The following is a 13,549-nucleotide window of genomic DNA, read 5'->3' on the forward strand; positions in this document are numbered from 1 at the left end:
AAATCCACCTGTTAATTGCAAATAATGTTTAGATAACTGAATATTCACATTTCTATCCAAATTGCAGTGGATGGTTGAAAAGATTTCTCAGCACAAGAAAAAAATACCTAAATTATTTGTCTAATTATTCTAATGTTCCTCCACTCTGTCTGAACTCATTGTTTATTCTTTTTTCAATGAACAGAGCGGTTACAGAAGCAGACATGGGGAGAAGTCATTAAGAAGAGGTTGGACATAAGCTATAAAGCAGTATCCATCTCAACACAATGCGCAAGGCCTTTCCCAGACCCATACTGCCCCCTGTAGGCTTAATTTGGTCAACTTAAATAACTTGGCCTACATTAGCTGCATGAACCCTAGCATCCCTGTTCCGGGCATGTCAGAATAGTCTGAAATAGCACATCTACAAGCTCACATTACAACGTTCTGAGCATGTACAGTAGATCTGCTACTTTTGCCATTTGGCGTACAACCAATTCTATAACAGAGATAAAGTCTCCGGTTTATTCAATAGTTCTTTATGTCAGGTAAAATTGTTGGTGTAAAGGTATAGTCAGGTATTTTTACTGTCTAAATTAAGTATTTTTTTAAATAATTATTTTTATATGTATACACACACACACAGTGTGTGTGTGTGTGTGTGTGTGTGTGTGTAAATTCCATCCTTTAAAAAGGTCATTTGGGGTTAGTAATGGATAGACAAAATTATACTACAAAACTATGAGCAATGTTTACATGATTTATATATAGTTATTGCAACTGGCTAACGATCATTGTATCTGCTGTCAATTGTGTACGCATAGACACCCGACAAAGCCAGATGCAACCCCGGTGGATTCGAACTCACATCGTGTAGCGCTGGTTTTGCCAACAATAGGGCTGTCACCATCACTAATTTTAACTTGACAATTAATTGTCATCAATTGATTACTGTTGACTGCGTTCAACTAAATGTCCTCGAATTTATCAAGTGCAGAAGCTTCAACCCTTATTGCTCTATCCATGAGTTCATGCTCTTCTTTGAAACAGCCCCTCCCCTCCCCTATTACAATGGTCATCTGTCATTATCATGTACACATGGTCCACTGTGCAGCCAATCAACATCAAATCACTCACTTCAAGGCCATAAGGCAGGGTAGAATGTTCAGGACACCAGGCAACAGAACAGCTGAAAAGTTGTAGCATCTGTAAGGCAGTCAGAGATCACTGGCTGAAAACAAGGGGAGAATTTAATTAAGAATAATCAGACATCAACTATAGAAGAACCTTTGCCATTACTTCTTACCTGCCTATAACGATTAGTTTGGGATCAGCAAAAGAAAAACAAAGTTGCTTCATCATTGTGCACATAGCATTAAGTCATCAATTTTAGTGAGTTGGTGAGTTAGAATCAAGTTGCTGCATTTATTCTTGTGAAGGACAATAAAATAAAGACTTGAATTTCTTTTGTAACAAAAAAATGTTTTATTGGCTTCTCTAATCCGTTTATAAACTTAACCGGTACAGCCCTGGAAACCATATCACAAGGGGTCTAGGACACGTAAGACATTGGGATTGGGAGGCTTTTGCTACAAAATTTGGTGTTGAGGTGACGGTCAGAAAAAAGCCATACAAAAAATTCATATCATGCATATCAGAGACAAAAAATAAAATAAAAATAAAACACACATTTTTAGTGTTTTTGTACATTTTTGTAAACAATATCCTTCTAGAGATCATATCAAAACACATTATGGCAATTAACAAAAAGAAGGGATATAACGTGAAAAATGAATGTACTATGAGGCATCTAGAATGCAACACTGCTTGGCGTGAATGCTTTTACAGACAAAAAAATAAAATTAAAAATAAGAATACATTTGCATTTCATCGAGTCAATTGCTCTATAATTGTAAACACAGGCCGTGTTACAGGATTATACAATATGTCGAACCTATACTACAATTATTTCGACTACATACATGAAACGCGTGTCCCTGCTTTCTTACGCTTCAGTGATATGAGGTATTTTTAGGTCAATCCTATTGTTTTTTTCACATCTCCATCTCTCGAACACTTTTTTTTTCCTTTAAAAGCATAGTTTGTGTGTTTCGAGCGAAGTGGCCGGTCAGTCAGTCTTTGTTCCCTGCAATCTGAGCAGCTTCAAAGTCTCTTGGCTGTGGAGCTCACAGACATAGGAAAGGAGGGGGGGGGGGGGGGGGGGGGCTCACAGGAAATGAACTAAATTAAATATCAACCCTGGCTGCCGGGACAGAATGGCTTTAGCCACGGAAGACAAAGAAGGCCATTGTTTATTCTTGTGAGTGCAGGACTGCATGGGGTGGGGGGTGGGGGGGTGGGGGGGTATATACCGCAACTTTTCAGAATGTATCACTGAAGTCATTCTTTGTGATTCGTACTTCTGTGGAGTTGAAAGATTTTTTTTTTTCTTTTCTTTTTTTAGGGGATTGGAGGGGTTGTGGGGATAGTTGCAAAAACATCTGTTGCCGGGTTTTGTTGCTAGTCAAGAATAAATAAAAGGGTTTGGGTATGCATCCAGCAGTCATCATTTTCAACAGTGGGGTTAAAAACAAACAGTTCCAGCATATTAGCACCTCTCTCAAGACAACATAAATACAAAGAGGTACTCTCAGAACATTGTATAACAAAATTATGGCAAATCTTTGTACATCACCTGACAAACCGTCCCAAAAAATAAAAAATAAGCAAACATCCATCCTTTGCAACCACCCTTGAAATACCAACAAAATACATCTAAATGCCCACGTTCATGCCTAGTCAGCCCATATCTAACCCACCCACCCTTCCCACCCAGCCCGTTCACAGTTTTCTCCTCTTAAAATAACAATAATCATAATAATCACTTTTGTCACATATGCGATTTGAAAGGGTTTGTTGTTGTATTCAATGAGTTGTTTAGAAAGTGCTTGTTTGATTCCATTGACAAAAACAAAAGAGGAACAGTAATGGCATTAATATAATTATATATTTATAATAATTATAAATGATATAATTATATTATACGAGTAGAAAAGTGGGAAAAAGTCTGGAACAGTATCATGAAGAGATTAGAACAAGGAGGACTGGTGTCCGCTGCATTCTTACAGTATACCTAATTTATTCTTAGTTGTATAGCGGCACCAGAAACAGCCGAACTACAAGTTCACAACACATTGCGACGAACTGAGCTTGTATTTTTGGAGTGGGACACCATTGCACGACTAAGTGTAAATCAGGCTTAAAGACAGAGAGCCATGATGCCCATGTACCATTGACCTGAATGAGAAGTTTGAAATCATGTAGTTTTCCATGTCAAATCTGACATGGGCCACTCACAAGCACAACCTTACGGAGTGCATGGTTAGGCAGGTTTCATTAACTGATGAGCAGAAGTCGTCAGATTTAAATTTCCTCCCTTGGTGTACCAAACATACTGTGTGGGTTAAGAACCACAACAAACCATATTACCTCAAGTATACAGTATATATGTGTGGCCTTATATGACAGAACATTTCAGCGGATGTCTTCACATTGACAATAGTACCATAATCTCGACAAAGCTAAATGTAGTAGAAACCGGAAGATCTTGTAACTCATTGTTTTGTTCTGAAGATAAAAAAAAAGCTTTGTAGCCACAAAGTACACCTGTAGAAAGTGTGCTCATTGCATCTCTTAATACAAAGTCTTATTACACAATTTTGCCTATTTCCTGAGATAATACGTTTCTTGTAACAGACAATATATACTTTTTTTTGCCATTTGAATTCTGGGCCTTTCCCTGCCACAAATGTCATTATTGAAATTATCAACATCATTCATTATTACTTTACAACGGTATGATGATTGGTAAAACACAAGGGAGAGAGGAAAAAAATAAATCACGCAAGTTCATAGCTACCCTCTAACTTCTTTAAATTACATTTAAATCTACGGTTTATGTTCATAGTCATACCCACTACTCTAAACAGAAATCAAGAGACTGAATACATAAAAAAATGAGAATATTTTAAAAAAATTGCATTTGAGGCCTTGGAAGACCCTCCCTGGTAGAGTATTCATATCAACATTTAATGGCAGTGTTTAAAAAATGCGACCTCGCTACATGAACAAAATTAAGATGGGTATAGGGACAGCATGGACAGTAATAGATCGGCCCCCCAACTGGGCCCACCTCGTTTGACCCTTATCTGTAACTTTGGCTTGTCGGGGTTTTCGATCCTGTACTTACTGGCTCACTAACGTCAGCTAACAAACTGGTATACCCTGAGAATTCTGACACTGGAGTCCGTATTCGGTGGTCGACCTCCGCCCCAGGATCACTGTAGCTCAGAGGGGTGCGGCGGCCCGACTTGAACCCAAAGGCCTGGGCGAAGTTCTCGATCTGGTACGAGGCCTCCTTGGGGGGGTCTAGCGGGGACAGGTCTGGATAGTTGGAGCCATTGGCGGGTGCATTGCTTCCACTGGCCTTGGCCTGCTGTGCCTTAGGGCCATCTCCCTGGGCAGTCAGGTCCTGGGGAGGTAGGCTGAAGGCACCAGGGGAGTGCTGCTTCTCCAGCTGCTCGGTCAGCTCCTGAGATGGGGTGAGCTGCTGGTGGCTGGTGGTTTCCATGCCCAGGTGGTAGCCTGGTTGGGAAGGAGAGCCCACTAGCATGCCATAGTGGGACTTGGAGGAGGAGGATGAGGACGTGGATGTGGTGACGATGGGCAGAGGAGAGGAGACGGCGGGCGGGTAGCCACACTCCAGCGGGGACGTGGTGTAGATATGTTTGTCAGAGAAGAGGGGGCCAGTGGGGCTGGAGCTGCTAGACAAGAGCTGGACAGGGAAGGGACCACTGTGGCCCAAGCTGGGGAATGGTCCACTGTGGCTGGTGCGTTCCAGGGCCTGGAGCAGGAACTTGGAGTACTCGCTCATCACTGCCGTCTTATCGCCACCATTGGGCGAGTCATCTTCCAGCTCAGGTGTGACTGGCGCGGCTGGCTGAAGGTCAACGTGGTGTGGGTGGTCTGATAGGTCAAAGCTCACGTCATGGTGGTGCGATGCCTCAGCCTTGTGTGCGTAATGGTCCAGCAGACTCTGCAGCACCTCGTCAGGGATGCCCGACTTGTCGTGCTTGAGGTCCAGCGGCGAGGAGTCCAGCATTGCTAGCGTGGGCTCGGGCCCCAGGGAGCCCTGGATGACACTGTTACCCTGGGGTGCCATATGCAACGAGACGGTCCCATAGTCATTGTTGGCTGCATGGAGGTAGCGCCGCTTCTTCACAAACTGCATTGCGTCATCATAGTTGCTGCTGGTGGTGATGGGCCCCTGCTTGGAGCCCCCAGAACCCTGGAGGAGTCCCATGTTGTCCAGGCCTGAACCTCCCACATGGTCCATGGAGCCAGGCTTCTGGGAGAGCAGCTTCTGCCCATGGAGCGAGGTCGATGACTCTGCACCATCTTCCAGGGAGAGGAGGCCTTTGTCCAGGCCCTTGCGCCCAGCCTTTTTGAAGACGAGTTTGGGAGTGCGTCCATGCATGGTGGAGGCGGAGCCTGTCGGGTGCTCCATGTTGAAGTCCTGCAGGGCCATCGTCCCAGATGATGGGCCCCCTACCGCCACCGGTGCTGCTGCGGCATTCTTCTTCCTCTTGCGCTCGCCGCCCTCACCGGTTTTAGACTTCGTCTTCTTGCGTCCAGAGGCAGTGGCGTTTCCCTGAGTGAGTGAATAGCTGCCGTGGCCGAGCTCGGCCTCGCTAAGCTCCAGCATGCTGGGGTCCAGTCCCTTCCTTATGGCTTCTCCACAAGTCCGCTTGTGCTTCAGTAACCGGTCTGTTCTAGAGAAAAACTGAAAAGAATATAGGCAGAGACAGAGAGGAGGAAGATTAGAAAGATGCGAGAGTGAATTTAGGTTAATTTCTTTGTGCTAGATGGATAGAGAACTCATAATGTGCCTTGATGAGGTGGTGTAATGTTGGTGTGTCCAGACACATGCTGTACTCATCTGCTCATCTGAACACAACAGATGAAAACATCTATAACTATAATGTAAGAAATGTTATTGTGTCTTATCCATCCTTTGTTTTTAAATATATATTACGCATGAGATTACAAAATTGCTTCTATATACACACACACACAAATACACACATATCAAGTCATTATGCCCAACAAAAGGTTCCTGGCAGCAGGATAAATGTCACAGAGGCCCTACATTATTAATGCAACACAAAAATTTGAGGAGGAGCCAATCCAACCAATATTCATTCATTGTAAAGAGAGACCATTTATTTCTAAATGTCACAGGCCAGCGGGCAGGCATAGAGCGACAGGGCTGTTGAACTGGAGGCACTCGTGAAAACTCACCAATACTACATTTAAATTATTAGCATGTGATAATAGAAATGATTACAAACACTGAAAATGATAGTAGATATCGACGTGATGTCACTTGACATTGCTTACCTGTTGGCATGTGTCGCATCGATATGGCTTCTCTCCACTGTGAGTCCTTTTGTGCCGTTCCATGTGATACTTCTGAATAAAGCGCATGTTACACTCGTCACAGCTGAAAGGCTTCTCCCCTACAGAAAAAGGGACAGCAGACCATGTTAAAGCAGCCCTATGTAACTTTCCTCTTCTACCCCAGATTTGAACCCGGTTTCCTGCGCAAGTGCTGAAATTTTTGACATTGGGCTAATTCAATTTATCCCCCGACCTGCTTGTTCGGGGGATACATTTAATCTTGACCATTAGCATTAGGTCAAAATTCATGTCAGATCCTGTGTCTAGGTGAGACATGACCTTTGACACAATCTAAATGTTTCAATAGAAGAGCAAGGAGACAAAATACAACCACCCCAATTGTATAAGTTATAGCGTATTAACATACTCTAGCATACAGATTGGACAAAATTACATTTTGTTCATTATTTTTTTTTTTACATAATTACATAGTGAGGCTTCAAGGCTGGAGATCACTTGACAAATCCATAGATAAACCGATTCTGTGGCAAATGTGAGGGCAGGGTGGCCTAACCAAAGGCCAGTTTGATACATTCCCCTCAGCAAGCAATAGCCCCTTTTCAAAGACAGGAACTATTGCTGGTTCAAGGAACTTTTCTCTTTTTTTGAACACTAGAACATAGCTCTATTGTGGTTCCTGGGGCAAAAGAAATCCCCTGCTCTCAAGGTTGTACTAAACCTCTAAAATGATGGTTCTGTAGGTCTCACTTGGCAAATATGGCATATTTAAATTGAATATGTCTATAAATTGAATAAATGTTTCTCCTATTAGGGTTCAGTGCACTGTTAACTAACTTGACTTATATGGTTTACTTGTTTGTTTATATTCACATTGTATCCTGGAAGGACACAAACACACAAATGTGAATATAAATTGTCTCACACAAATATTGTAACACAAATATGACCGATATGTTAATGTATATTTACATCACATACATAAGCAAGGATATTTGCACATAAAATGAATTACATAGTTCCAGTTAACATTCAAATATCACAGTAAAATATCAACAGTAAAGAAACGTCTTCTGTTGTGTTGTTGCAGTATTCTATCTCATCACACGCAGAAGTAACGTCTCATTGCTTGACTGTCCTGCTTTGGTCCCTTCATCCTAATTTAGCCACCTTCACAGCTCTGAGAAGGCAGTCGAAATGTAGACGCAATGCAGGAATCAAGGAGTTGAAATGTATGTAGTTCCTTGGTAGAAAAGTTCCTTGACCATTTTGGTTGAAAAGGGGCTAATGTGCACCAACAGCAAAGTGGCCCGTTGAAGGGTGTCTGTATTTAACCCATTGAGACCTGGTCTCTGTATTTAACCCACTCGTCTCTGAAGAATTTCTGATTAACACCTAAAATGTCATCAAGTTCTGAAGCACAGGGACTTACCGCTATGGATCTTTTCATGCCGCTGCAGCAGGTACTTCTGAATGAAGCTCATGTTACACTGACTGCATCGGAAAGGCCTCTCACCTGTGCGATCAAGAGTACAAATCACACACTCACCACATTAATTAATCGTCAGCCTGGCTAGAGCCCAGCATCACAGATGATGACCGTGTACATCTGATAATGTATCAAACGCCAAATGTATCAATGTGTCACCCAGCCCCTTTTCTATTGAGCTGACACTTATTGATATACTCGTTATGAATCTCAAATTTGGTCCAGACTATGCGTACTTTTTGTTTTCATCTAATATGGGACTAAGTTAGGTGGTATATCTTTTTAATAGTCTGGGTCCCCAGGCCGAGAGTTAAGAATGACTGGTACCTTATAATGTACAGTCATATATGAAATTACTCTTTGGCAAATAAGAAATCACCACCTCTTGAAAAGTAATATTTTCATGTATGGCAGTTGTATACTACACAAGTACACAAGAAAAAGCTGGGGTCGGGGTAGCAGACTATAAAGAGTTGTAATTGAGGAATTCAGATCGCATAGACGTGTGTCACATGCAAGTTACATTTATTAAGAGCAATTATGACAAACCAAGGGAATGACTTGCGGCATCCAAGCCGACATCAAGTTCAAAGAGCCATGTGTATAATTCCCAGCAAAGGGATTGACTAATACGTCCTGAAATCCATGACTCATAACTGACTCATCCCCTAGGTTCAGTCTTTGTCTGATTTTACATAAGGTCTTTTTATATAAGGTCTGTCTTTAGTGCTGGAAACTATTCTGGCAGAAATAAATCCAGATGATGGCGCATTAGGCTTAATATAACTCCTCTGTCCCATTCAGTAACACAACCATTTCCAAACACTGACTGTGGCTGTATATTTCAACGTTACTAATGAGTAACATGGCAATACTCTTAATTAAAATATTGATTTGTCAGTTCTTTAGGACTGATGTTTTAGGACCATGTTTAATGCCATGTAAAACAATAGACTGGGTCTTGTTAATGAAGGTAATTGAAGCACATTTTTCATCTGTGATGGCTAAGCTCAAACTCAATGCTGGGAAAATAGAAACTGTGGCCGTGAATAGCCCAAAGGCACCAAGAGCTTCTCACCTGTGTGTATTAGCACATGTCTACGCAGGTGGTACGAGCTGCGGAAAGCAGCATTGCAGTGCTCGCAAATGTGTGGTTTGGAGTTGGGAGACAGGCAGGCCCCATCTGGATCCAACATCATGGCCTATGGGAGAATATATACAAGTCTTTTGTCAGAATTTGTCCAAAAACAGATTCACCATTTCACTAACCATTCCACTTTTACCTACGTTCAGTGGTGTATATTGTCATATACACATAAGACAGCTTGTAGAAACATTGCAGTTGAGTTAAATTCTTGTACTTTGAGCTTTCACAACATTGTAAATAATAAAACACACAATCTAAAATACTAAGTCTAAATAAAGTCATGGGTAAAATAAAAAATGGCAGAATAACCCACCTAGACAAACCACTTAAGGTCGCAAAACATAATTAGGTATCTTATCAAATCATTATCAAAAACATTTCTGGGAAGTTGGAAAATATGTTAACACTGCTAAAAATCCATTTCAATTCAACTCTTGCATTATCCAAAAATACATTTCTAGTGGAAATCTGTTGAGATCAGTTAAAATGGTTAAGGTTTCAACCTTTGCATCTCCACGTTTCCGCCGGGTTTTTCCCCCCTCTCCGTTGTTCTTCCGCCCTCTTCTACCCGATGCCTCTTTGGGATCTTTACCTGGTCTTCCAGACATCTGAGAACAAGGAAAAAGACAAAGTTTACCACAGATTAAGGGCTAATTACTACTTTGTTGAACAGTGTTCATCACTGAAAATCTGTTTTTTCAACCGCCCAAATGAAAAACGTATTTTTGAAATGTGTTATTTTTGCCAATCGACATTCACATGAAGCATACTTTCAACAGTTAATATAGACTCCATATAACTACTCAAAGAATAGAACTAGCAACCCCCCCCCCACACCCAGTGGAAAAAAAAACATTAGCAGTTATTATCCAAACGCCATGGCGTAGGACCATGACATATGGCAGAGCCTCAAAAATACTACATGGGTCCATGTACTTCTTAAAACAATAATAGTAATTACCACAACAACAATCTCATCCCTCATGTCCCTCACCGGTTCTCCAAGAGGCTGGACATTGCTGAGGCTGAGGTCGTGCAGGAGCATGTTCTGGTGGTTGTGATGGTTGCCAAAGGACATTTCCAGCATATCAGTGCCACTTTTCCCAGCGCCCCCTCCAGCACAGTGCACCCCTACTCCGACACCTCCGCCTCCGCCGTAAAGGGGCATGCGGTAGTCCAGCTCACTCAGCCGCTCCTGCTTAATGCCCATGCCGTGAAGGAAGCCCCCCATGTTGCCCTGGTGTTCAGGGGGCGAATCTCGCTCTTTCTTCAGGATCATCTCCTGTGGCAGCTCACTCATGACGGACTGGGTGGCCAGTCGCGTGAAGCTGGTGACGGGCGGCAGGTGGCTGAACATCAGCATGCCTGGCGCAAAGTTGGGGTCCATGCCACCGTTGCGCAGAAACTCATTGCCTAGTTTGTCTTGGATAATACTCATGGTGGGGCTCTTACTTGGTGCAGGAGGGTGAGAGGGGTGGAACGAAAGACTAAAAAGAAATGCAGGGGAGGAATATCCTGAGAAAGAAGGGAGAATTTCCAAGTTTAGTACAAAGAAATGCAGATGGATAAAACTAAAACATGAATTCAAATAGGAGCCATTTTTGCACTGGGCCCAAATGCTAAAAACAGCTTGAAGGAAAGAGAAAATGTCATTACCACAATGAAACAAAAGTATCTGCAGTAAGGGAATGTTTTTTCTTTTTTAAGGGAAATCAACTAGATAACCTAAACTGACAACTGCCACTGTCCTATCAGTCACCCACTAATGATTTGATTTACCCAACTGTAACACCAGTTAGGCAGGGTGTTCAGGTGTGTAGTTACTGGAAACTAGGGCTGAACAATCAACCAAATAAAACAAATTGACTTTCAAATCACATAGGTTAAAGTTAATTGCATGTGAGGGGTGGGTTCAAAATGTATGTATATGTAGTCCATAAATCAAGTACAAATTTAATTTCAACCCTCACATGTGTATTAAAAGACCATAGATGTTGTATGTTTAGCCAGTGACTAGAAGTAATAATTTATATTACTGCCAACAACTTACCAAAGCATACAGTTTTTATTTTATTTTTTCCTACCTTCCAGGAAGGCATTGGATTCCATTAATTTAAACTTGCTTAAACTTGCTTGATAGCCAAATAGTAAACTTTATGTCGCCTTTATTTTTTTTGTAAAAATGACATTACAGTATCGTCTTAATGCAGTTGAAGGCACAGGTCAATTTGAAAAATCTAGCTGAAAATAGTCAGTAGTCACAGGAGAAAAATGTGTTTTATGAACACAATTCAAACCCCATGATGACTTTGTCGAGAGAATGTGAATATTAGCCAGGTCTTTGAATGGTACATTTAGCACCACAAAATATTAAACAAATATTGATATGGTAAACATGCAGTAATAGTTACGGTCCTTTAAATATTAGTGTATATGTTGACTGTATCTAATGCCAGACAGAACTAAGCTTGATTTATATTGTGAATCGAAACGTTTTCCAAATCATTCAACCCCACAGGAAATCTTGATTAACTCACTGGTTTCACTACAGACACATTTAGCTACATTTTAGTCACGTTTCATTTTTAAGGGTTGACATTTGTACATAAATGGCAGAGGACTCCAATCCCCAAGCAACAACTGACAATTTGTGAAATACAATTACTTCACGGTGCACATAAAACAGTGAAAGGGAATAAATAAACATGCAGCTTTAGATTTGACTGGGCTTACAACAAAGACATTGTCATTACTGGCTGTTCCAATCTTTATCCACAATAGGTCAACAAAGATTAAAGAAATAAGCAAACTATGCCAAAAGGTTAACCTCCCAACTAGGTCACCGGCATGCTATAAAAGTTGGATCGGAGCGAGCAAGAGTAACAGCTGCCCTGCCTATTGTGTTAGAACAGAAGGAGTCATCAGAGAAATGTTGTGTCCATAGGTAATTATTACCTCACCAACTACTGCTAAACAAGGTCATTCACACATCCTAGAATTAATAGCCTTAAGACTGGTATGGGACAGTTATCAAAATTCAGTTGAACATCATTATCATGTCATGGACCAAACATCATTACTTCTTTGTTAATGCAAACTGCTATAAAGAGGTGATTTGGGACAATGCAAGATTGAGATTCAAATTCAAAGACATAATTTGTCACATGCTCATACATGTACAGTAGTGCAGATTTTTTGTGGCGTTCTCATGACACAAACAGCAGTTTGAAAACAAACAAAATACACACGCAGTCATGGATAAACGTACACTTAAAGGATCAGGTCTCGCCCTGATGAAGAGTCAGACCTTAACCGGTCGCATCATGTTGGCATTTTTATAGAATAAATGTTATTTTAACTTTACTTCCTCTCCTCTATATTGTTTTAGTGCTCGGATCTCCTCTTCCTTTTTAAGTCTATATTCCCACTGATCCTAGAAGCACATTTAATACACTTTTAAGATTTTTTTATATCTCTTGTGAGCACCCGCTTGGCCTTTTTTTTTTACACTTAAAGGATGCTTAATAAAATAAGCTTAATGTTTTATTCAACTCTGGCGTCTGGCTTTTTTTTAATTATAAAATGACTATCCTTTTTGTCAGGGCTGGTATGGCCGACTTTAAGGGATTGACAAAGATACAAAGATATGCACCGGCCCCACACTTCAAGTACCCAGTTCACCAGTGCCCACTTCATAAACGTGCCCAGTTCACCAGTGCCCACTTCCTAAAAGTGCCCAAGTTCACCTGTATCCGTATCCATCATCAATGAGGAGGATTCCATGACTTCAAGACAATCTTTGGAAGAAAGAAATGTCAAACTTCTGCCTTTTCTAAATATAATAATGGCAAAAGCTCAGTGATGCCTTTGAAATATTACGTCCTCGTCACGTGTTTGCCTACGACATTTTGTAATCACATGGGACTTGGATTGTAGCCAAACAAAGATCGGTTCTTTTATGTTACCCTTAATGAAAAAAATGTTACTGCTTTACATACTGGACTGTTTCTCTTCTTCACCACGTTAATTCCTTCCAAAGAAAACACTTCAAATCTCGCTTGTGAGAGCCAAGATGGGGGGGAAAGCCTGAGCTTTGGTTTAAGGCAAATCAAACGGTTCAATACACTCGCCTAAAACAAACCATATCTAGGTCAAATCTAATACGTGCGATTTCAGTCAAACCTTTCTAGATACACACTATATCTAAGCAGGACGTGCATCGCAGTTAAGTGTGGGAATGTATTGTTTTAAGTGTCGACCATTTGGCTACTAGGCGACATAGAAATTTCAAAAGCGGATGAGCTTTTGTGATGCATAGTAGTAACGTTACTTAGCCAGCTAGTTAGCATAGCAAGCTAGCCAGTTAGCCTGAATGAGACGAAATCAATGCATCCCCATTCTGCGTCCTTGGTCCAAAACAATCGGCTAAGGCTAACGATCCCGGCGCAAAACCATTT

The 13,549-nt window shown here is 41.3% G+C and overlaps 1 protein-coding gene across 5 annotated transcripts in view; it reads right to left on the reverse strand.

The window, feature by feature from the left end:
- Positions 1-1,442: 1,442 nt before the first annotated feature.
- znf281b (zinc finger protein 281b) overlaps positions 1,443-13,549 on the reverse strand; it is a 13,653-nt gene continuing 1,546 nt past the window's right edge. For 2 of the 5 annotated variants that reach the window (XM_084078986.1, XM_084078987.1), the window contains exons 2-7: positions 10,054-10,607; positions 9,596-9,700; positions 9,024-9,147; positions 7,889-7,981; positions 6,439-6,557; positions 1,443-5,821 (exon numbers count right to left, since the gene is read on the reverse strand). In XM_084078986.1, the coding sequence (XP_083935112.1) occupies positions 4,184-5,821; positions 6,439-6,557; positions 7,889-7,981; positions 9,024-9,147; positions 9,596-9,700; positions 10,054-10,530 (2,556 nt within the window). In that variant the 5' untranslated portion in view covers positions 10,531-10,607 and the 3' untranslated portion in view covers positions 1,443-4,183. The remainder of the gene's footprint in view (positions 5,822-6,438; positions 6,558-7,888; positions 7,982-9,023; positions 9,148-9,595; positions 9,701-10,053; positions 10,608-13,549) is intronic. The other 3 variants (XM_084078990.1, XM_084078989.1, XM_084078988.1) reach the window with 3 other exon arrangements.

This window comes from Gymnoscopelus microlampas (assembly GCF_963454915.1).
Source record: "Gymnoscopelus microlampas genome assembly, chromosome: 14".
NCBI lineage: Eukaryota > Metazoa > Chordata > Actinopteri > Myctophiformes > Myctophidae > Gymnoscopelus > Gymnoscopelus microlampas.